The 25,455-nt window shown below is 42.5% G+C and overlaps 1 protein-coding gene across 1 annotated transcript in view; it reads right to left on the bottom strand.

The window, feature by feature from the left end:
- Positions 1-25,455, bottom strand: part of NUP43 (nucleoporin 43) — a 60,028-nt gene that overhangs the window by 29,967 nt on the left and 4,606 nt on the right. The window contains exons 2-3 of the mRNA XM_056566774.1: positions 12,285-12,407; position 11,988 (exon numbers count right to left, since the gene is read on the bottom strand). Coding sequence (XP_056422749.1) covers position 11,988; positions 12,285-12,407 — 124 coding nt within the window. The remainder of the gene's footprint in view (positions 1-11,987; positions 11,989-12,284; positions 12,408-25,455) is intronic.

Genomic DNA, 25,455 nt, shown 5'->3' on the forward strand with positions numbered 1-25,455 from the left:
TCATAAGGGGTAAAAGGAGAAAAAGCCCCCAAAATTTGTTAGGCAATTTCTCCCGAGTACAGCGATACCCCATATGTGGCCCTAAACTGTTGCCTTGATATACAACAGGGCTCCAAAGTGAGAGCGCCATGCGCATTTGAGGCCTAAATTAGGGATTGCATAAGGGTGGACATTGGGAATCACTGGCTTAGAATACCCCTAACAGGGTGCCTCCAGCTGTTGCAAAACTCCCAGCATGCTTGGACAGTCAATGGCTGTCCGGAAATGCTGGGAGTTTTTGTTTTGCACCAGCTGGAGGCTCCGTTTTGGAAACACTGTCGTAGGATACGTTTTTTCATTTTTATTGGGGGGGCAGTGTATGTGTGTATATGTAGTGTTTTACTCTTTATTTTGTGTTAGTGTAGCATAGTGTGTTTTTAGGCTACATTCACACTGGCGGCGGATTACACTGAGTCTCCCGCTAGGAGTTTGAGCTGCGGCGGAAAATTTGCCGCAGCTCAAGCTTGAAGCGGGGAACTCGCTGTAATCCGCCGCCAGTGTGAATGTAACCTGTACATTCACATGGGGGCAAAACTACAACTCTCAGCATGCACTGACAGAACGTGCATGCTGGGAGTTGTAGTTTTGCAACAGCTGGTGGCACACTGGTTGGAAAATACTGAGTTAGGTAATAGAACCTATTACCTAACTCGGTATTTCCCAAACAGTGTGCCTCCAGCTGTTGCAGAACTACAACTCTCAGCATGTACTGATTGCCAAAGGGAATGCTGGGAGATGTAGTTATGCAACAGCTGGAGGCACGCAAGTACAACTCCCAGCATGCCGAGACAGCCTTTTTCTACAACTACAACTCCCAGCCTGAATGCTGGGAGTAGTAGTTTTGCGAGATTTAGAGGGCTACAGTTTAGAGACCACTGTCAGTGATCTCTAGCCTGAACCCCATCTTGCAAAACTACAAATCCCAGCATGCCAACACAGCAAATAGCTGTCAAGGCATAGTGGGAGTCTCCAAACTGTCGCCCTGCAGATGTTGCTAGGCAACAGGCTCCCGGACACGCCGCCGCCATACTCACCTCCACCGCCGCCATGATCACAGTAAGTGACCGCCGCTACTACACGGTTCCCCCGCTGTGCCCAGACACCGATGGGTGGGCATAGCGGGGTGAACCGAACTTTAACCCCCCCCCCCCCCCCCCCCCCCCAGTCTGCTATTGGTCGGTCGCTCCGCCGATCAATAGCAGGGATAGGAGGGGGTAGCACCCCTGCCACCTCACTCCTATCTCTTCACAGGGATCGAGGGTGTCTTGGACACCCCCGATCCCCCTTATTTTATCGCGGCGCCGCCGTTAGTGGGCAGGGGGAGAGCGCTCCCCCTGCAAACACCATAGATGCCATGATCAGAGCTGATCACGGCATCTATGGGGTTAATGCTGCCGGGACCGGCGCGATCGCGGCCCCGGCAGCTGCGGTAGGACTCAGGCTGTGATTGACAGCTGAGTCCCGCCGGCGATCTCCTGCGCTGCCCGCGGTAGAGCAGGAGATCGCTTGGACGTATGCATACGTCCATTTGCACGAACGTGTATGCATACGTCCAATAGTGGGAAGGGGTTAAAAATTCATAACTTTCAATTGTGCACCTAAAAATCCATATGAGGGCTTATTTTTTGCACCACCAATTCTACTTTGTAATGACGTCAGTAATTTTACCCAAAAATCTACAGCGAAACGGAAAAGAAAAATCATTGTGAGACAAAATTGACAAAAATAAACGCCATTTTGTAACTTTTGGGGGCTTTTGTTTCTACACAGTAAATTTTTCGGTAAAAATTACCCCTTTTTCTTCTATAGGTCCATACGATTAAAATGATGCCCTATACTTATGTAGGTTTGATTTTGTCGTAATTCTGGAAAAAACATAACTACATGCAGGAAAATTTATACGTTTAAAATTGTCATCTGCTGACCATTATAATTTTTTTATTTTTCCGCGTATGGAACGGTATGAGGGCTAATTTTTTGCGCCCTAATCTGAAGTTTTTAGCGGTACCATTTTTGTATTGATCTGACTTTTTGATCGCTTTTTATTCATTTTTTGATATAAAAAGTGACCAAAATACACTATTTAGGACTTTGGAATTTTTTTGCATGTACGCCATTGACTGTGCAGTTTAATTAATGATATATTTTTATAATTCGGACATTTCCGCACGCGGCGATACCACATGTTTATATTTACACTTTTTTTTATGGGAAAAGGGGGTGATTCAAACGTTTATTAGGGGAGGTGTTAAATGATCTTTATTCACAATGTTATAGCTCCCATTGAGGGCTATAACACTGCACACACTGATCTTTTACATTGATCAGTGGTTTCTCATAAGAAACTACTGATCGATGATTCTGGGAGAACACTTGGGACAACTGACGTGGAAAAGGACTTGGGAGTCTTATTTAACAGTAAATTTAGCTGTAGTGACCAGTGTCGGGCAGCTGCTGCAAAGGCAAATAAAGTCATGGGTTGCATCAATAGGGGCATAGATGCCCACGACAAGGAAATAATTCTACAGCTGTACAAATCACTAGTCAGACCACACATAGAACTATGTACAGTACTGGGCACCAGTGTACAAGAAAGAAATAGTGGAGCTGGAGAGGGTTCAAAGATGGGCAACCAGGGTAATACGGGGAAAGGGATTATCAGAATTAGGGTTATATAACTTAGAAAAAATAAGGCTTAGGGGGAGATTAAATATGTCAGGAGGCAGTACAGAGATCTCTCCCATGATCCATTTATACCCAGGACTGTATCTATAAGAAGGGGGGGGATCCTCTATGTTTAGAGGAAAGAAGGCTTCTATACCAGCACAGACGGGGGTTCTTCACTGTAAGAGCAGTGAGACTGTGGAACTCTCTCCCGGAGGAGGTGGTAAGGTTAACTCAGTAAAAGAATTTAAAAGGCGTCTGGATGCATTTTTTGGAGAGTGATAACATTACAGATTATGGATTCTAGATCTATAGGGACATAACGTTGAACCAGGGATTTATTCTGCAGTCGGGAAGGAATTATCTCTAGTATGAGGGTTTTTTGTCTTCCTCTGGATCAACTCAGTCGGGACTCAATAGGGATATAGGTTGAACTTAATGGACTCTGGTCTTTTTTCAACCTTATGAACTATATTACAATGTTCCAGTACTTAGCTGCTGTATACTACAGAGGAAGTTCTTTTCTTTTTGAGATTCCTTTCTGCCTGACCACAATCCTCTCTGCTGACACCTCTGTCCATTTTAGGAACTGTCCAGAGTAGGAGCCAATCCCCATAGCAAAACTCTCTTGCTCTGGACAGTTCCTGACATGGACAGAGGTGTCAGCAGAGAGCACTTGTGGTCAGGCAAAAAAGAAATTCAAAAATAAAAGAACTTCCTCTGTAGTATACTGCAGCTGATAAGTACCGGAAGGAATAAGATTTTTTTTAATAGAAGTCATTTACAAATCTGTTTAACTTTCTGGCACCAGTGGATTTAAAAGAAAATGTTTTCCAGTAGAGTACCCCTTTAACAGCAAGTAAATAGCAAGGGTCTTATAATTACATAAGGAACAATATATCAAAAGTTTAGTTTGGTGACAGGTACTCTTAACATTGAGGTCTATGGATGACGTATGACAACTAATAGCATCCATTAGTGTCCGTTATTTGTATATTCCGTTATGGTCCGTTTTTGCTACTGAGCATGCTCAGTAAAGCCTCACAACCAGGAAGTCAAATCGGAAAAAGGGAGGTGTTAAAAAGGGGTTAAAATTAGCAGACAATAACAGATCATAAAGGATGGCCAATGTCCATTATTTTAACAGATTGTATGTTAAAACAACAGACATTGGCCATCTGTTATGATCCATTGTGATCAGTTATTTTATCCGTTTATTCATAAACCGTTATGAACGGATAACGGGCAGGTCTATGAGGGCAGTGTGAAACTAGCCTTCGTGTGCTTCTTACATATATATATTTTTTTTAAATTGTTTATTAGCTTTATTAGAAGGGGAAAAAAAATAAAATTTAATATAAAAAGACAGTCATGGCCGTAAATGTTGGCACCCCTGAAACTTTTCTAGAAAAATTTAAGTATTTCTCACAGAAAAGGATTGCAGTAACATGTTTTGCTATACACATGTTTATTCCCTTTGTGTGTATTGGAACTAAACCAAAAAAAGGGAGGAAAAAAAAGCAAAATTGGACATAATGTCACACCAAACTCGAAATGGGCTGGACAAAATTATTGGCACCCTTTCAAAATTGTGGAGAAATAAGTATGTTTCAAGCATGTGATGCTCCATTAAACTCACCTGGGGCAAGTAACCGGTGCGGGCAATATAAAAATCACACCTGAAAGCAGATAAGGAGAGAAGTTCACTTAGTCTTTGAATTGTGTGTCTGTGTGTGCCACACTAAGCATGGACAACAGAAACAGGAGAAGAGAACTGTCTGAGGACTTGATAAACAAAATTGTGGAAAAATATCAACAATCTCAAAGTTATAAGTCCATCTCCAGAGATCTAGATTTGCCTTGTCCACAGTGTGCAACATTATCAAGAAGTTTGCAACCCATGGCACTGTAGCTAATCTCCCTGGGCGCGGATGGAAGAGAAAAATTGATGAAAGGTGTCAACGCTGGAAAGTACGGATGGTGGATAAGCAGCCCCAAACAAGTTCCAAAGATATTCAAGCTGTCCTGCAGGCTCAGGGAGCATCAGTGTAAACGTGAAATATCCGTCGAAATTTAAATGAAACGCTATGGCAGGAGACCCAGGAGGACACCACTGCTGATACAGAGACATGAAAAAGAAAGACTACATTTTGCCAAAATGAACTTGAGTAAGCCAAAATCCTTCTGGGAAAATGTCTTGTGGACAGATGAGACCAAGATAGAGCTTTTTGGTAAAGCACATCATTCTACTGTTTACCGAAAACGGAATGAGGCCTACAAAGAAAAGAACACAGTACCTACAGTGAAATATGGTGGAGGTTCAATGATGTTTTGGGGTTGTTTTGCTGCCTCTGGCACTGGGTGCCTTCAATGTGTACAAAGCATCATGAAATCTGAGGCTTACCAACAGATTTTGGGTCGCACTGTACAGCCCAGTGTCAGAAAGCTGGGTTTGTGTCCGAGATCTTGGGTCTCCCAACAGGACAATGACCCCAAACATACGTCAAAAAGCACCCAGAAATGGATGGTAACAAAGCCAGAGTTCTGAAGTGGCAAGCAATGAGTCCAGATCTAATTCCCATTGAACACCTGTGGTGAGATCTTAAAATTGTTGTTGGGAAAAGGCGCCCTTCCAATAAGAGACCTGGAGCAGTTTGCAAAGGAAGAGTGGTCCAACATTCCGGCTGAGAGGTGTAAGAAGCTTTTTGATGGTTATAGGAAGCCACTGATTTCAGTTACTTTTTCCAAAGGGTGGGCAACTAAATATCAAGTTAAGGGTGCCAATAATTTTGTCCAGACCATTTTTGGAGTCTGGTGTGACGACATGTCCAAGTTTCCTTTTTTCCTCCCTTTTTTGGTTTAGTTCAAATACACACAAAGGCAATCAACACATGATAGCAAAACGTGTTACTGTAATCCTTTTCTGTGAGAAATTACATTTTCTAGAAAAATTTCAGGGGGGACAACATTTACAGCCATGACTGTAATAGGTATTTTTGGGATATTTGTAAATTATTTATAGCCTTTCCTCAGGATAGGCCATCAACTGATCAGTGTGCAACTTACATAAACTGTGTAAAACAGCTCTTAGCTTTTCTGGACACCTGTGGCAGCCACAAGCAGGCCGGCTTTTTTCCTGAGGATAGGTGCAGGTCCCAGAGGTGGGACACACATCTATCATGTAGATATGCCATAAATATTAAGAGGCTGGAAGAATAAAAATTGGAGGAGCGGACACACTTTTCCGCACAGCAGCTGAAAACACAGAAAATTAGTAAGTCGATCCACTTCATCGAGGGGAGCTGAAGTCCATTTTGCTCCCCTCGTGACGGCAAGCCTATCTTTCCAGCTGTTCTCTCAGCCGATACTCCAAAGTTGATATTCTGCCTGGAGATCTCTCTCAGAAATTTATCAGGACAGGCTTCACTTCATGTAAGAAGATAATGACATTACACATAAAAAAAAGTTATACATCTGACACGTTGCGGAGTTGCCTCCTGCCTCCAAAACTCTAATTTTCCTCTGTCACCAGAAATGACATATATAAAATATATTTATCTCCCTCACACCCCAGGGATGTGGAAATCCTATAGCCCGACGCCCGGGACAAGTAGTTTTGGGCTTCGGGCAGGTGAATTGTTTATAGATTTAGCCCTGTATCGGGCAGGGACAGACAGACAGACTTCCTTCCCCCTTATTTTTCTTTAATGTCGGTGTGAGGCGCAGTCTGTACCTCACACCGGGGTGTATGGAGTGTATGGAGGGGGCGGCGGCCTCCAGCTGACTGCAGAGCCCCCTTATCTCCCCTCCCGGAGGATGGATGGAGCTCAGAAGACAGCAGGGGGAGAGAGAGGATGTAGACAGCTCCGTGCACAGCTCCATCCCCCGCACACAGCTCCCCCCTCCCCCGCTCTGTCTAGACAGGACCTAATCCACCACGGGGCGGTTGCTTGTTTGCACGGGGAAAACACAGAGCAGGGGTGAGGGGAGAGGACGGAAATCTCACCTCACACCGGCGGTGACTACAGCTCTGATGTCCACTCATGGCCGGATCAGGTGAGGAGGCCGAGAATACAGGCGGCGGCAGGAAGGGTGGTTGTATATGTAGGGTGTGAGTGTATGTGTGATGTGTGTATGTAATGTATGATGGGGGGGCAGCGGCAGGTGTATGTATGATGTGTGCATATGTATGGTGTATATCAGTGTTTCCCAACCAGGGTGCCTCCAGCCCTGGGCATGCTGGGAGTTGACGTTTTGCAACAGCTGGAGGCACCCTGGTTGGGAAACACTGGTGGATATGTATGGTGTGAGTGTATGTGTGTATGATGTCTATGTGTGATGTGTATGTAATGTATGATGTGTGTATAATGTCTAAGTGTGATGTGTATGTATGTGATGTATGATGTGGGGTGGGCAGCGGCAGGTGTATGTATGGTGTATATGTATGGTGTATATGTATGGTGTGAGTGTATGTGTGTATGTAATGTATGATGTGGGGGGGGCAGTGGCGGGTGTGTGTGTGTGTATATGTATATGGGGCAGTGGCTGGTGTATGTATGATGTATGCATATGTATGGTGTATATGTATGGTGTGAGTGTATGTGTGATGTGTGTATGATGTCTATGTGTGATGTGTATGTAATGTGTGATGTATCTGTGATGTGTATATGTAATGTATGATGTAGGGGGGGCAGTAGCGGGGGTGTGTGTGTATGTATGATATGGGGGCAGTGGCTGGTGTATGTGTGATATGTGTATGCATGAATGTTTTGTATAGGAGCGGACTGTCACGTCGGGCATTAGGGCAGTTGTGCCATCTAATTTTATTTATCTTTAGTGGCACCCGCACTAAATTACACCCCCAGAATCCCCCCCTTCATACTCACCCGCCAACCAAGAGCCCCACGGATGCAGACAAACACGCCCGAACCAAAACTACAACTCCCAGCATGTTGGACCATAACCTAAACTATAGAACTATAAAGTGTAACATGCTGGGAGTTGTAGTTTTGGTTCGGGTCAGCTTCAGAGCTGTAGGCTGCATCAGGGCATGCTGGGTGTTGTAGTTACTAACTGTAATTCCCAGTATTCCTTGACACAGACTATGGCTCTGCAGCTGACACAAACCAAAACTACAACTCCCAGCATGTTACACAATAACCTTAACTGTAACACTATACAGTGCAACATGCTGCAACACCCACACAACCATAGACTGTATCAGGGCATGCTGGGAGTTGTAGTTATCTACTAACTAAATGCAACTTCCAGCATTTTCTGACACAAAATGCACCATATAAACTGGAGAAGCAGAACCCCCCCCAGTAACACATAAGTCCCTATTGAGACTGAAAAATAGTGATTAAAATATTTTAAAAAGTGCGTATATATGTGAATAAGCCCCTTTCCTAATAAAAGTTTCCAATTTTCTTTAAATAAAAATAATGTACAAAAAGAAACATAAGTGGTATCTCTGCATGTGGAAATGTCCAGACTATTAAAGTATAATGTTAATTAAACCGTACGGTGAACGGTGTAAATGTAAAGAATAGTCCAGAATTGCTCATTTTTGGTCACTTCATATTAGAAATTTTTTATAAGGTGATCATAAAGTTATATCTAGACTTTTCTGGGCTTGTCTGGGGGGGTAAGAGGATCTACAGCTCTCCCGCCGCTAATAGCCTGACATGCTGCGATCACCTATTAACCCATTAGATCACCGCTGTCAGCAGTGTCTAAAGGAATCTTCTATCCATCCCTGGTGGTCTAGTGGGGGGGGGGGGGGGATCAGACTATTTTGGTTGAAATTATTTTATCTACCAGGACAAGTAGATTTTCTTGAGGGACAAGTAGATTGTGTTCCGCTTTAGTCCCTTGGACAAGTAGTTTTTTTTTTTTATTTCCACACCCCTGCACCCGTTCCAACATTTCATTAAAACCTTTTGGGGATAAATCAAAATTTAAATATAGAAAAACTCTTTTACACAATGTTGAAAATCTATTCAAGCTTTTTTTCTATTTGCTCTATTGGAATAACTTAACAGTTCGGGATTGGCATCGCAGGGATTGGCATAGCAGGGATTGCGATGTCCTCCCTACATATTGGATCCCACATGGGTATTCTAAAACATAAATTACATATTCAGAACTGCAGTTTAAAAGTGTTTTAAATTTCTCTCTCTTCACCTGCAGAATTACAAATAACTGACTTTGCACCATGTTTAATATTTTTACATGTTCCACATTTTTTTTATGTCCACATTTTTGAACTCCTATTCCTGAACTTTTAATGGCTTTAGTGTTTTTAATGTCCCTTAAACAGGGATAAGAAGAGGCAATTTGTTGGGCAATGGTTTTCGCTTTCCTATAAATACATCTCGGTCTATTTCCATCTCCTAATGCTTTTAAAAAAGGTAATTTTCTAAAATATTCCAGTGTTTAAAAATGTTTTCTATTTGTTTGCCATTTTGGGAGAACCGTGAAATAAAAGCTGTCCCATAATCTTTTCTGCTTTTTATTTTTCTATCCTAATTTTTGATTTTCTATTTGTTCATCTCGATTTATATTATCTGCTTTTCTTGCTCCTTTAACTACTTCTCTTGGGTAATTCTTTTCCATAAAACATTTTTCTATAATAATTTTAGCCTGTATTTTGTAATTTTTCTCTTCCGAACAGTTTCTTCTTATCCTTATTAGTTGACCAAACGGAATATTTATCTTCCAACTTTTAAGATGACCACTCGCAAAATGCAGGTACTCATTCGCATCCACTGTTTTAAAAAGTGTCTTCGTATGAAATAAATTATTCTTCACATAAATCTCTAGATCTAAAAAATAGTGATGCTTTTTTTTTTCTTACTTACAGTCTCCGTGAACTTCAAACCCCAATCGTTCTGATTGAGCGCATATAAAAATTCATTATTCTTTACTCCCATGCCAAATAATAATGAGGTCTTCTATGTATCGTTTAAAAAAACTTATGGCATAAAAAAAAAACTGTCTTCTATAAAATACTTTTCAAATGCCCTCATATATAAATTAGCGAAAACTGGTGCGCATTTCGAGACCATCGCCGTCCCATTATGTTGTATAAAAAATTCTTCATAAAAAAAAAAAAGTTTTTGTTTTTAAGTATAAAATCTAAACTGTCTATTAAGAAAGCTTTGTGTGTTATGGGCATTAAAAGATCTTCCCTTAAAAATTCTGAAACTACTTGTACTCCTTTATTATGTGGGAAATTCGAGTATAATGACCCCACATCTAGCGTAACTAGCCACAATTCCTCATTCCATTCTATATTTTTTTTATTTCTGCCAGGAGTTGACCCGAATCCCTCAAATATGAGGGCAGCGAGATGACATAAGGCTGCAATATCCGATCGATGAATTCTCCTAAATGGTTAGTAAGAGAATCCACCCCTGCTATGATTGGTCTCAGTGGATGCGAATGAGTACCTGTATTTTGCAAGTGATCATCTTAAAAGTTGGAAGATAAATATTCCGTTTGGTCAACTATCAAGGATAAGAAGAAACTGTTCGGAAGGGAAAAATTATGAAATACAGGCTAAAATTATAGAAAATCGTTTTATAAAAATTACCCAAGAGAAGTAGGCAAAGGAGCAAGAAGAAAAGCAGATAATATAAATCGGGATGAACAAATAGAAAATCAAACAATAGGAAAGAAAAAGTAAAAGCAGAAAAAAGAAGAAGATTATGGGACAGCTTTTATTTCACGGTTCTCCAAAAAAGCCAAACAAGTCGAAAAAATTATTTTTAAACACTGGAATATTTTAGAAAATTACCTTTTTAAAAGCATTAGGAGATTGAAATAGACCGAGATGTATTTATAGGAAAGCGAAAACCATTGCCCAACAAATTGCCTCTTATCCCCGTTTAAAGGACATTAAAAACACTAAAGCCATTAAAAGTTCAGGAATAGGAGTTCAAAATTGTAGACAAATGTGGAACGTGTAAAAATATTAAACATGGTGCAAAGTCAGTTATTTGTAATTCTACAGGTGAAGAGATAGAAATTAAAACACTTTTAAACTGCAGTCCTGAATATGTAATTTATGTTTTAGAATGGGCATGTGGGATCCAATATGTAGGGAGGACATCGCAATCCCTGAGAAAAAGAATTACATCCCATAGATTTAATATTAGACACCGTTATTCCAAACATAGTGGCTTCCGACATTTTGCTGTAGCCCACAATGCGAATCCTGAACTGTTAACCGTTATTCCATTAGAGCAAATAGAAAAAAGCGTGAACAGATTTTCAACATTGTGTAAGAGAGAGATTTTCTATATTTAAATTTGATACTTTACCCCAAAAGGTTTTAATGAAATGTTGGAATGGGTGTGAGGGGTTTTTGTATATATTTTTCTATATATATGTCACAAGTGGTTTTAGATTGTATATATGGCATTTCCGTCGAGAGAGGAAAATTAGAGTAGAAATAGGAGCTTTGTATTTCCAAGTATAATTCCCTGAGGAAGAGGCAACTCCGCAACGCGTCGGATGTATAACTGTTTTTTTATGTGCAATAAATGTCATTATCTTACATAAAGTGAAGCCTGTCCTGAAATATTTCTGAAAAGAGGAGATCGCCAGGCAGAATATCAACTTTGAAGTATCGGCTGAGAGAACAGCTGGAGGAATGAAAGTGGGAAAGATAGGTTTGATGGCACGAGAGGAGCAAAATGGACTTCGGCTCCCCTCGTTGAAGTGGATCGACTTACTAATTTTCTGTGTTTTCAGCTGCTCTGTGGAAAGGTGTGTCCGCTCCTTCAATTTTTTTCCTTTCTTCCAGTCTTGTTCATTTTCGGATGGAAATTCTTCCACCAGAGAGGAGTGTAGCGGCAACCGAAGATTTCTCCATTTTTATCGAAGACGTCCGTTAACAATTGTGAGTGGTCCCTGTCGGCCACTCTCAGAGTAAGTTTGGATACTTAAATTGTGTTGTTGAAGTTTCTGGTATTAAGAGGATCTGAGACCTGCAGCTGCTCCCAGTTTTTTTGTGTTTATTTTTAATAAATGTTAAGAGGAAACACTCTTTTTAAAGTATATATGAACTTATGAATGTGCTTCTCTCATTTAGGAGCTGTGTAGCAATTCTTACACAGGACAAGTTCAAGTGAACATAAGGGGTGCATTTGTGTGTGTATTATAGTCAGAAATCACCCAAACTAATAGCATCATGTCCCATTTTACAGTCGCGAAACACTGGCCTAAAGGAAAAGTAGGGTTAAAAGGGGTCCTGCTTCTTGCGATCTACTCACCACACTGCCGCTCATCTAAATCGCCTGCAACAATTATGTCCTGCTCCAGCCAGTGATAGGCTGAGCGGTAGTGTAATATATTGAGCCCCAGTCTTGTTCTTGTTGCCAGGGATGAATACATCTGACTAGCACTCATGAAGAGGAGCAGTGAGAAGTCTCCTTCATTTCTACATTTTTATGTTTAACCTTTCTTTAATGGCAAAAAAATAAAAAGTATCACAATGCAAAACAAAAAAGAACAATGACCTCTTATATCTACATTTTTATTGGAATGAGACAAGAGTAATGTTAGACAGATACCTGCAGGTCCATCACATCTCCTTTATGTTGGATATCACACAACAATTTAAGGTCAGCTAGGTAATCTTCCTCCACACTGATTGTGCCAAAGTCTCCTGTAGACCATATGGATACCTTGTTCTCCTACAAAATTACAAAAAAAAAAAAAAATATTAAAAGGGTTGTTCTGACCACAAAAAGATCATAGCCATAGGATGTGTCATAAGTACATGATCGGTCCGAGAACCCTATGACATTTAGTACGTATGGAATTCCATTAAATCAAGCAAAATGGCAGGCACAGCATGCACAATGGGACAATGCTACAATAACTATTTCAGCTAGAGTTTCTCTGGTATAGGCAAGAAAATAAAATACATGATTACACTGGGTACTATGGGTCACTGCCACTGGTTTTCAAACATGATGTGTCTTGTGTATAGCTATACTTACTTGTTGCACTACAATGTGGACACCTTTAGACATGCTTGAGACACAAACCGGAAAAATACTGCTTTTTATAGATCAGGGTCCGAGTGTTCAGACCAACCAATATTCCAAACGAACCAGAAGCGTGCGTCTGAGTGCTTCACTCCCTGGCTTGCTGCGATCTTTGTCTCACCACAAAAGATGAACTCATAATAAGCGAAAAGGCCGCGAGTCGGAGAGGGAGGTGCATAACTGCATGCTTCTCATGGCACATTTTAGATATAGGTGGGGGCCTGAACACGCTGACCCTAACCAATCAAACTTTTGAAACTTTTTTTCTACCCATTGAAGTCAATGGGGGAGATTTATCAAAACTTGTCCAGAAGAAAAGTTACTGAGTTGCCCATAGCAATCAGAGTGCTTTGACTTCTAAGAGGCCTCTTCAGAAATGAGAAGCGATCTGATTGGTTACTATGGGCAACTCAGCAACTTTTCCTCTGGAAAGGTTATGATGAATCTAACCCAATGGGTAGCAAAATCATCTGTAAAAAATATGCAGCAAAATATGGCATGTGACCCCCACCCTTGAAATGAATTGCAGCTTCTGGCCCCACCCACTTTATACATTCACAACTTTATATGGAGATCGATATAGATATATATATATATATAATATGTATAAAAAGGTCTTGAAAGCTTGCAATCTATATCCTCTCAGCCAATAAAGGCATCATCACTTCTTCACTCGTCTACTATATTTCTATGGCTAACACGGTACAAACTCTCATCTGATTTTTTATTTTAGACATTATTGTGGAGATTCATAAAGACCTGTGCTGAGGAAAAGTTGACCAGTTGCCCATAGCAACTAGATTGCTTTTTTTTCCCCCACAGGCATTTAAAAAAAATGAAAGATATCCGATTGGTTGCTATGGGCAAATGGTCGACTTTTCCTCTGCACAGGTTTTAATGAATCTTCCCCTATGACTTTTAGTGGCCCAAAAGACCCAAGGAGCATTTTACAATTACAACAATTTTTTTTTTTATTGCCGATTGTCTCTGTAACTGGGTCTGACATAATCCCAGTTACATGTCACATGTTCCTCTAGATGGGAAGCAAAAAGCTTAATCCCTCAGGGAATCAGCCTATTTTCACCTTAAGGACTCGTTATTTTTCTTTTTGCATCATCGTTTTATCGTCCTTCTAAAAACCATAATGCTTTCAATTTACAACCTACAGAACCATAAAAAGGCTTGTTTCTTTTGCGTCACCAATTGTACTTTGTAATGACATCACTTATTTTATAATATAACCTGCTGCGAAACAGAAAAATTATTTGTGGGGTGAAATGAAAAAAAGAAACGCCATTTTGTAACTTTTGGGGGCTTCCGTTTCTACGCAGTGCACTTTTCGGTAAAAATGACACCATATATTTATTCTGTAGGGCCATACGGTTACAAGGATACCTAATTTATATAGGTTTTATTTTATTTTAATACTAAAATTATAAGCTACATGCATCAAAATTTGTATGTTTAAAATTGGCCTCTTCTGACCCCTATAACTTATTTTTCCGTGTATGGGGCTTATTTTTTGCGCTGTCTGTAGTTTTTATCGGTACCATTTTTGTTTTGATGGGACTTTTTGATTAATATTTTGATTAATATTTTTATGGTATATGAAGTGACCAAAAATGCACAATTTTGGACTTTGGTATTTTTTTTACGTGTAAGCCATCGACTGTTTGGATTAGCTAACTTTATATTTTAATAGTTCGGACATTTACGCACGCAGCAGTACCAGATATGATTATTCTTATTATTACACTATTTAAAAATTGGGAAAAGGGGGGTGATTTTAATTTAATAGGGAAGGGGTTAATGAACTTTTATTACATAGTTCCACTTTGAGTTTAGACGCTGCAATCAACTGATCACGGCGTCTAAAGGGTTAATGCCAGGCATCGGCCCGATCAGCGGTGCACGGCATTAGCAGCAGGTCCTAGCTGCCCGTAGCAACTGGGACCCACAGGGTTTAACCCGTTCTCCGCTAGTGAGAACAGCTTAAACCCAGTTAGAAGTACCAGAGCGTGCAGGTACCCCGAGTCCTTAACATCTTAAGGACCCAGGTCATTTTCACCTTAAGGACCAGAGTGTTTTTTTCCCACATCTGACCACTGTCACTTTAACACCTTAAGAACCCAACCCATTTATACCTTAAGGACCTGGCCATTTTTTTAAAATCTGACCACTGTCACTTTAAGCATTAACCTGTTGGGGACGTATCCCCAAGGGCGTATCCATAAGCCCGTGGGAATTTCGGTCCCCACCGGACCGAGGTGACTGCTGTTATCAGCAGGCACCCCGTGCAAATGCCCAGGGGGGTCATTAGACCCCCCCCATGTCGGCGATCGGCGCATATCGCAAGTGAATTCACACTTGCAATTTGCACCGATTCCGGGTCAATGGTGACCCGGAAAATAAGGGGGATCACGGTTGTCTAAGACACCTACGATCCCCCTGAAGGGATAGGAGTGAGGTGGCAGGGGTGCCACCCCTCCTATTGGTGGTCTAGACGTGACCACCAATAGCCGATCAGGGGCGGGGCAGGACGGGGAAACCGGCGCCGAAGATCCACTTACCGATCCGGAGGCAGCGGGCGACTGATCGGCGATGTCGTGCGGCAGAAGAGGACGACTCCCTGGATCCTACGGAAGCCGGTAAGTTGCCTAGCAACATCTGGAGGGCTACCGTCAGACCATTATACAGTGATCTCTAACCTGTAGTCCTCCAGATGTTGCAAAACTACAACTCCCAGCATGCCCAAACAGCTGTTTGGGCATGCTGGAATATGTAGTTTTACAAAAGTTGGAGGGCTACAGTTTGAGACCATTATACAGTGGTCTCTAAACTGTAACCCTCCAGATTTTGTTTGCTGTCTGGGCATGCTGGAATTTGTAGTTTTGCAACACCTGGAGGGTCACAGTTTGGAGCAGTGGTCTATAAACTGTAGTCCTCCAGATGTTGCATAACTACATCTCCAAGCATGCCCTTAGTTTTGCAACAGCTGGAGGAACACTGGTTGGAAAATACTGAGTTAGGTAACAGAACCTAACTGAAGGTTTTCCAACCAGTGTGCCTCCAGCTGTTGCAAAAGTACAACTCCCAGCATGCACGGTCTGTCAGTACATGCTGGGAGTTGTAGTTTTGAAACAGCTGGAGGTTTGCCACCCCATGTGAACGTACAGGGTACATTCACAAAGGCAGGTTTACAGTAAGTTTCCTGCTTCAAGTTTGGGCTGTGGCAAATTTCTCGCCGCAGCGCAAACTCCTAGCGGGAAACTCAACGTAACACGCCAGTGCAAATGTACCCTTAAAACACTACCCTAACAAAATAAAGGGTAAAACACTACATATACACCCCCTTACACTGTCTCCCCCCCCCCCCCCATAAAAATGAAAAACATATTGTACGGCAGTGTTTCCAAAAATGAGCCTCCAGCTGTTGCAAAACAACAACTCCCAGCATTTCTGGACAGCCACTGACTGTCCAGGCATGCTGGGGGTTAAGCAACAGCTGGAGGCACCCTGTTTGGGAATCACTGGCGTAGAATACCCCTATGTCCACCCCTATGCAATCCCTAATTTAGTCCTCAAATGCGCATGGCGCTCTCTCACTTCGGAGCCCTGTCGTATTTCAAGGTAACAGTTTAGGGCCACATATGGGGTATTTCCGTACTCGGGAGAAATTGCACTACACATTTTGGGGGGCTTTTTCTCCTTTTACCCCTTATGAAAAGGAAAAGTTGGGGGTTACACCAGCCTGTTCGTGTAAAAAAAAATAAAAAAAAATGTACACTAACATGCTGAAGTTGCCCCATACTTTTTATTTTCACAAGCAGTAAAAGGAAAAAAAGACCCCCAAAATTTGTAACACAATTTCTCCTGAGTACGGAAATACCCCATATGTGGACGTAAAATGCTCTGCAGACGTACAACATGGCTCAGGATTGAGAGCGCACCATGTACATTTGAGGCCTAAATTGGTGATTTGCTCAGGGGTGGCTGATTTTACAGCAGTTCTGACAAACGCAAAAAAATACCTACATGTGACCCCATTTTGGAAACTACACCCCTAACGGAACGTGACAAGGGGTATAATGAGCCTTAACACCCCACAGGTGTTTGACGAATTTTCATTAAAATTGGATGGGGAAAATGAAAAAAAAATTTCACAAATGCTGGTGTTACCCTAAATTTTTCATGTTCACAACGGAAAATAGGAAAAAAGCCCCCCAAAATTTGTAGCCATTTCTTCTAAGAAAATACCCCATATGTGGATGTTAAGTGCTCTGCTGGTGCACAACAATGCTCAGAAGAGAAGGAGCACCATTGGGATTTTGAAGAGAAAATTTGCCAGGAATTGAAGCACACGTGTGTTTACAAAGCCCCCATAGTGCCAGAACAATGGACCCCCCCCCCCCCCCCACATGTGATCCCATTTTGGAAACTACAACCCTTATGTAATGTATTAAGGGGTGCAGTGAGCATTTACGCCCCACAGGTGTCTGACAGATTTTTGCAACAGTGGTCCAGGAAAATTAAAAATTAAATTTTTCATTTGCACAGCCCACTGTTCCAAAGATCTGTCAAACAACAGTGGGGTGTAAATACTCACTGCACCCCTTATAAAATTCTGTGAGGGGTGTAGTTTCCAAAATGGGGTCACATGTGGGGGGGGTCCACTGTTCTGGCACCACGGGGGGGGGGGGCTTTGTAAACACACACTGCCCCGACTAGGGATCGACCGACTATCGGTTTGGCCGATAATCCCGATTTAGGGCATTATCGGTATCGGCAATTACCTTGCCAATAAGCCGATAATGCCCCCCGACCCGCCGCACCCCCACGGCCCCATTGCCTCCCCTATCCCCAGTTTTATAATTACCTGTTCCAGGGGCCCACGCTACTTCTGGCTCCTGTTGCGTCCTGCATTCCGCTGTGCGCAATGACGAGTGACGTGACGTCACCGTCAGTGCGCACAGTGACAGCTCAGGAGGACGCCAATGTAGCCAGATGTAGAGTGGACCCCGGAAACAGGTAATTATAAAATCGGAGATGGGGAGGGGCGGTACGGCGGAAGGACTAGGGACCCCCAGACAGGCAGGGGGAGAGAAGCGGGTGGCCGCGGCGGTCTATGGCACCGCAAAAGCCACTGCAGTTCATTGATTTAAAGCGCCCGGAATATCGGTATAAGTTATCGACTATCGGCCCTAACCTCCACCGATTATCGGTATCGGCCCTAAAAAAATAATATCAGTCGATCCCTACCCCCGACTACCATTCCAAAAGGAATTCTCTTTCCAAAAGCTCAATGGCGCTCCTTCTCTTCTGAGCATTGTAGTTCGCCCGCAGAGCATTTTACATTCTAACATGGGGTATTTCCATACTCAGAAGGGATGGGGTAACAAATTTTGGGGGCATTTTCTCCCATTACCCTTTGTAAAAATGGTAAATCTGGGGAAAAAACTGCACTTTAGTGATAATTTTTTTTTCCATTTACACATCTGATTTTAACGAAAAGTCGTCAAACACCTGTGGGGTGTTAAGGCTAACTGGACCCCTTGTTACGTGCCTTGAGGGGTGTAGTTTCCATAATGGTATGCCATGTGGGGGTTTTCTGCTGTTCTGGCACCATAGGGGCTTTCTAAATGTGACATGCCCCCCAAAAACCATTTCAGCAAAATTCACTTTCCAAAATCCCATTGTGGCTTCTTCCCTTCTGAGGCCTCTACTGTGCCCGCCGAACACTTGACATACACATATGAGGTATTTCCTCACTCGAGAGAAAGTGGGTTACAAATTTTAGGGTGCTTTTTCTCCTATTACCTCCTATCAAAAACAGACTACAAGAACATGCGAGTGTAAAAATGAAGATTTTGAATTTTCTCCTTCACTTTGCTGCTGCTATTCCTGTGAAACACCTAAAGGGTTAACACACTTACTGAATGTCATTTTGGATACTTTGAGGGGGTGCAGTTTTTATAATTGGGTATTTCTAATATGAAGGCCCGTCAAATCCACTTCAAAACTGAACTGGGCCCTGAAAAATTCCGATTTTGAAAATTGTGAAAAATTGGAAAATTGCTGCTATACTTTAAAGCCCTCTGGTGTCTTCCAAAAGTAAAAACATGCCAACTTTATGATGCAAATATAAAGTAGACATATTGTATATGTGAATCAATATATAATTTATTTCGAATGTCTATTTTCCTTACAAGCAGAGGGCTTTGTGGTACCTTGGTGGAGGTATAGGGTAGTTTGGGTGTTGCTTTCTTGAATTATAAAGGGCGCTGTTAACCCTTGTCACTCGTGACGCCAGGATGAGGGTTAAATACTATAACGGTGCTGGGCCTATCGTCACCCTTCCCAAGACCGATAGGTGAATGCGTAATAAATGGATTGTCCACAACCACTGTCAACTGAAACTTGCAGGAACTTTTACTGAAGATTTTCTGAAGCAGACAATAGCAATAACAGTCCATGAACAAAGTCTATTTGTATTTGAGCAGCGATTGACAGTTGGTCGAGATCAGGTATACTTAATTTAGCTTTAGGAAGATTCAGTTGCATAGATCCGCTGGATTAAGGGGTTAATTAGGTCCAGTGATCTTGCGGTGAGTAGCAGGGAATTAGATATCTATAACCGCGGTGATGCAGGCCGAGGCTGCAAGACTTTGGCCTAATAAACGTACTTGAAAGTTGCGGAGGTCCTACCTCATTCAGCGTCAGCAACCCAAGAGAGCGATTATTGGCCGCAGCTCCCTTATATGGGCAGGGGCGGGCCGTTTTGGATTGGTCCGAAACAACTGTCACTCACCGTTACATGGCATTATGGGAAAAACGTGACTCAAGAACCACCTAAGGTCCTTTAACATACCATAGAGTTCTGAACCATGTCACATGACCCGCAGGTCCTGCGACGCTAAGACAAGTGAGCAACACCATACATATTTACATGGATAATATTTATAAATATCAAGTTACTAAGGGGTGACTAGGGGTTAATTAGGGAAGTGAACCCCGACAGTCCTAGGGACTCTGACGACTAATAACTAAGGCACAGTATGAAATACGGTGCCAGGACACCACAAACCCCCTTACTTAAAACAAGGCGACCCCGACGCCTGTCCCCTAAGGTAGAGGGACTAGGACAAGGACAGAATTATTAAAACATTCTATATACATTCTGACAAAATTTTCTTTTACTCTGACTAGTATCCTTACTAGATAATTATGAAGCTATCTAGACATTATGAAGCTCTCTAGACAGTTTCTAGCTACTTAGACATTTTTATAGCTCTCTATACATTTGTGAGGCTAACTAGACATTAGTACAGCTCTTTATACCTTTAGTTTCAAGCTGACTAAACATTTTTGAAATCTCACCACATTTACTTTTGTTTTGCCACGATGAGTCACCTGTTAGTACACAAAAGGGTATATTGGCTTGCCTGAGGCTATCTACCAATAAGGTTAGCTACTAGGGTCTATCGGCTACACGCTACTTACCCCTAGAACATAACAGTATAACCTTACCTAGGTTACCTTTAGAAATACGTGTTTAATGTTAAGCTCGCAAGAGCACCTACTGGCCAGGTAGAGCATCTCACACACGAAATAAAGAGAAGAAAGATTAGTGTACCTAACAGTGGCAGGAATTGAATATCAATAGGCTAAAGTGTTTCTTAAGTGTGAGACATTTTTATTTTGTGTATGTACTGAAGACGACTGAGGTAGTACATTTAAGTGGGCAATTAAAGGTACTATGTGTGCAAGTACTGCTAAGTAGTCAGTCTTGGTATCTTAAGGGTAGTATTTTTTTATGACAGGTGCTAGCGATTGGCGACTGGAATGCTACTCTCGGAGGAGCCGGGAGAGTCACCTATTTAGCAACTACTAAAACACCTTTCTTAGTATTTTTATACATTTGTATGTACATGTATACAAGAATTATTAACATTTTTGTTTTTAGTGTACACTTGCATCTAGCGGACATTTTCTCGTGTACAACATTTACCTACTTTTTATGTACACAGACACAAGGCTATTTTTTTGTGTACAAGAACCATATACATTTTTATTACACAGATTTACATATTTATTAACACTCCAACAAGGTTCAGGTGCATACACCTGATAAGTGCAATTTTTACCAAGAAAGTCTCATGAATATAGGAATATATACACAAACGGACGTGTAAGGATCTGCAGTCTACCTACACTAGGAGTCTATGTTTCACGGCTGCCACAAATCAGCCGGGCACAAAACCTACAAATCTCCTACTGGCTAGAAGTCTCTTGACCTGATGGTCAGGCACAAAGCTTAATGGTTACGTTACTGAACTTGGAACTGGAACAGCCTTAGCATAGTCCTGCTAGGCACAGTTTTTCTTGAACTTGGTTACTGGAAAACAAATGGTTAGCAAAGAAAACAACAGCCATTACTTTACAGTCCTTTAAAAAATATTCTTCCGCACTCTTCTTGTGCCTCTTGTAGACCCCCTAGCCCTTCCAACATCAGGGACTGGCTGGGAGTTAATGTAACTCTCCCACACCACATTGGTGAGAGTAGAATGGGTAACAGGGGGATTCAAAGTGACCAGGGGTTTACTGGTCGGGATCAAGGTTGGTGCATAAGGTTTTAGCCCCATCTTCATGCCAGGAGTGGGCCAGAGCACTTTCGTTGGTACCCTTGCAGGAGGCAAACTCTCATTGCTCCGAGAGGGTCTAGGTACGGTCTTTGGTGCCCGCAATTTGGGCCTACTTTCTTGGTCTTGAGCAGGCCTTGGCACTGTGCTGCATTCTGAAGAAATTGACTGATGTTGTAGAGGCTCCTCCTCCTTTAGTACGTTGGTGGAGGCATCAGGGGCAGACCATTTCAGCCTCAGGTTAAAGAGATCCGATTCCCTATCTATAGACGGAAAGTATTTGAAAGGAAGCTGTGTTGGGGAGGTTGGTCTGGTGACCGCAGCAGCCCATTCTCCACGCAGGCCCTGGACGGGGGTGTACTCCACTATCTCACCCACCTCTAGAGAGTAGAACTTTTTATGTAGCTATGGCCTCTGTACTTCTCGCCGGTTTACGAGGATGTTTGCCCTGCATGGCAATCTAGGAGTGTCCAATAACCTCTGACCATGACGAACTTGGCCACAGTTGCTCTTTGTCCTAGAGGCCCCTACCCTTCTCGGGGATGATCCCACTTGCGGATGTAGAGTGACTCAATTTCTTTAGTCTCCTGATAACGAATTCTTTCCTCAGGAGGCAAATGCACATGCTTAGGGGCGTACAGTTCTGTGTCAGGCCTTTAATTTGTCCATCAACTCAGCCAGCTCGGCTTCCTGACGGGCCCTTTCTCTTTGTGTGGTTGGAATTGGTGGGAGTGGCTTCCCAGGTATAGGTTGTAGAGCCGCGTGCATATACTCGATGAGTCCCGGCTCGTCCCCAAAAATCCACTGGGGCAAATCTGGTGAGCGCGGTCGCGCACATGGCAAGCTGGATAGGGGTATTTCAGGCTCAGGGCTGGAGGAGGAAGAAAAGGCCGCCTCTGGCGGGGTACTCACTGCAGACTCCTCCAATGGGATCTCGGCCCACGAGCCCCAAGTCCTGTGGTGAGGGGACAATCTCACCGGCGATGCTACTCCAGGTGTCCCAGCGCAGTCTCCTGGAGGTGTATCCGGCCAGTCATCATCATCATCATCGGGCAGTGGGGGAAGATTGCAGGCCCCCTCTTCGTCCAATGACAACCGCTGCAGACTGTCGGCAATCTCCTGGAATAGTTAGGCTGCGACTGCCACAACTTTCCGTTGCTCCGGCGCCATTTTGCTGTTCTCACCACGTGGAACACTGCTCTCCTCCATGTCTGTACTCTCCGGCTCCTTGTGCAGACTGAAGAGGTCGCTGTGCAGGGTGTCTTATATTGGGCTTCCCCAAAATGGCGGCCGACAGGAAGGACGTCATCGGTGCAGCCCCGACTTCCTGTCCTCTCAGAAACGACTCCCCTGTTTCCAAGTTCCCTTTTGGCTGTGACAAAGCAACTTGATAGCCACGCCCAGGGGCGGGACGTGGCTCAGCACGGGACTTTCGCGCGCTTCTCCGGCAGCAGGTTAGCTCTTCCTGTGCTGACCGGACCAGAGGATCGGAGCATATATTCATTTCGCAGTTTACACATTCTTGCAGCAAATAAATCTTCGTCTCCCCCTTACTTTTCGCGGAAATGTGGTTTGCAGCACATGAATAAAGTCCGTTATATTAGGAGAGGGGGGGGGGGGGGTGTGAGTACAATTTCATTAGTGGCAACAGCAGCAGGCACACACCCGAATCATGTTCATCAGATGCCAAAAAGGCTTTGTGGTACATTGGTGGAGGTATAGGGTAGTTGGGGTGTTGCCTTCTTGAATTATAAAGGGCGCTGTTAACCCTTGTCAATCGTGATGCCAGGGTGAGGGTTAAATACTGTAACGGTGCTTGGCCTATCGCCACCCTTCCCAAGAACGATCGTGGTTGTGGACAATCCATTTATTACGCATTCACCTGTCAACTGAAGCTTGCAGGAACTTTTACTTTAGATTTTCTGAAGCAGACAATTGCAATAACAGTCCATGAACAAAGTCTATTTGTATTTGAGCAGCGATTGACAGTTGGTTGAGATAAGGTATACTTAATTTATCTATGGGGGCGCATAGACGTAACTTGTGTAGACGTTACTCGTCTGGGGTAGGAGGAAATATGTTCGGACAATATCACAAAAATCAAGAACAACATATTTCATATGCAATATATTTATTGCATTGTAGTGTAGGCCTAGGTCATTAGGACAGGGGACCTACAGTATCGCCAGGCAGGGCTACTAGATAGGGATATACCAGTCACCCTATACTCACCTATGATCCAATGTATACTATCCATTTTTGTGAATGTAAATAATACTTGCCCACACCAGTCACTACACGAATATAGTGTTGTACTTTAATAAATATATTGCATATGAAATATGTTGTACTTGATTTTTTAATTTAGCTTTAGGAAGATTCCGTTGCATAGATCCGCTGGATTTAGGGGTTAATTAGGTCCAGTGATCTTGCGGTGAGTAGCAGGGAATTAGATATCTATAACCGCGGTGATGTAGGCCGAGGCCGCAAGGCTTTGGCCTAATAAACGTACTTGAAAGTTGCGGAGGACCTACCTCATTCAGCGTCAGCAACCCAAGAAAGCGATTATTGGCCGCAGCTCCCTTATATGGGCAGGGGCGGGCCGTTTTGGATTGGTCCGAAACAACTGTCACTCACCGTTACACGGCATTATGGGAAACATGTGACTCAAGAACCACCTAAGGACATACCATAGAGTTCTGAACCATGTCACATGACCCGCAGGTCATGCAACGCTAACACAAGTGAGTAACACCATATACATATTTACATAGATAATATTTATAAATATCAAGTTACTAAGGGGTGACTAGGGGTTAATTAGGGAAGCGAACCCCGACAGTCCTAGGGACTGACAACTAATAACTAAGGCACAGTATGAAATACGGTGCCGGGACACCACAGATTCAAAGTTAGAAAAATGCTAAATTTTAACATTTTTCATAAAATTTTAGCATTTTTCACCCAAAAAAATCATGCCAGTATCGACAAAAATTTACCACTACCATAAAGTAGAATGTATCACGAAAAAACTATCTCGGAGTCATATTTATTAGTAAAAGCATCCCAGAGTTATTAATGTTTAAAGTGATCAGTGGTCAGATTTGCAAAAAATGCTCCCGTCCTTAGGGTCATAATGGGCTCCATCTCCAAGGGGTTAAAGGGGTTCTCCGGTGCTTAGACATCTTATCCCCTATCCAAAGGATAGGGGATAAGATGCCTGATCGCGGGAGTCCCGCCGCTGGGGACCCCCGTGATCTTGCACGCGGCACCCCCGTTTATAATCAGTACCCGGAGCGTGTTCGTGACATATTCTACTTTATGTTAGTGGTAAATTTTTGCCGATACTTGAATCATTTCAAAATTTTATGAAAAAAATTTAAAATTTAGCATTTTTCTAACTTTGAAGCTCTCTGCTTGTAAGGAAAACAGACTTTCAAAATACATTATATTTTGATTCACAAATACAATATGTCTACTTTATATTTTCATCATAAAGTTGGCATGTTTTTACTTTTGCAAGACATCAGAGGGCTTAAAAGTTCAGAAGCAATTTTCCAATTTTTCAAAAAAAATTTCTAAATCGGAATTTTTCAGGGACCAGTTCAGTTTTGAAGTGGATTTGAAGGGCTTTCTTAAAAATACCCCATAAATGACCCCATTATAAAAACTGCAAAATGACATTCAGAAAGTTAACCCTTCAGGTGTTTCACAGGAATAGCAGCAAAGTGAAGGAGAAAATTCTAAATCTTCATTTTTTACACTCACATGTTCTTTTAGACTCCGTTTTTGAATTTTTACAAGGGGTAATAGAAGAAAAGGCCCCCAAAAATTTGTAGCCCAATTTCTCTCGAGTAAGGAAATACCTCATATGTGGATGTCAAGTGTTCAGCAGGCGCAGTAAAGGGCTCAGAAGGGAAGGAGCGACGATGGGATTTTGGAGAGTGAATTTTGCTGAAATGGTTTTTGGGGGCATGTCATATTTAGGAAGCCTCTATGGTGCCAGAACAGCAGAAAACCCCCCCATGGCATACCATTTTGGAAACTACACT

This window comes from Hyla sarda, chromosome 3 (genome assembly GCF_029499605.1).
Source record: "Hyla sarda isolate aHylSar1 chromosome 3, aHylSar1.hap1, whole genome shotgun sequence".
NCBI classification, from domain to species: domain Eukaryota; kingdom Metazoa; phylum Chordata; class Amphibia; order Anura; family Hylidae; genus Hyla; species Hyla sarda.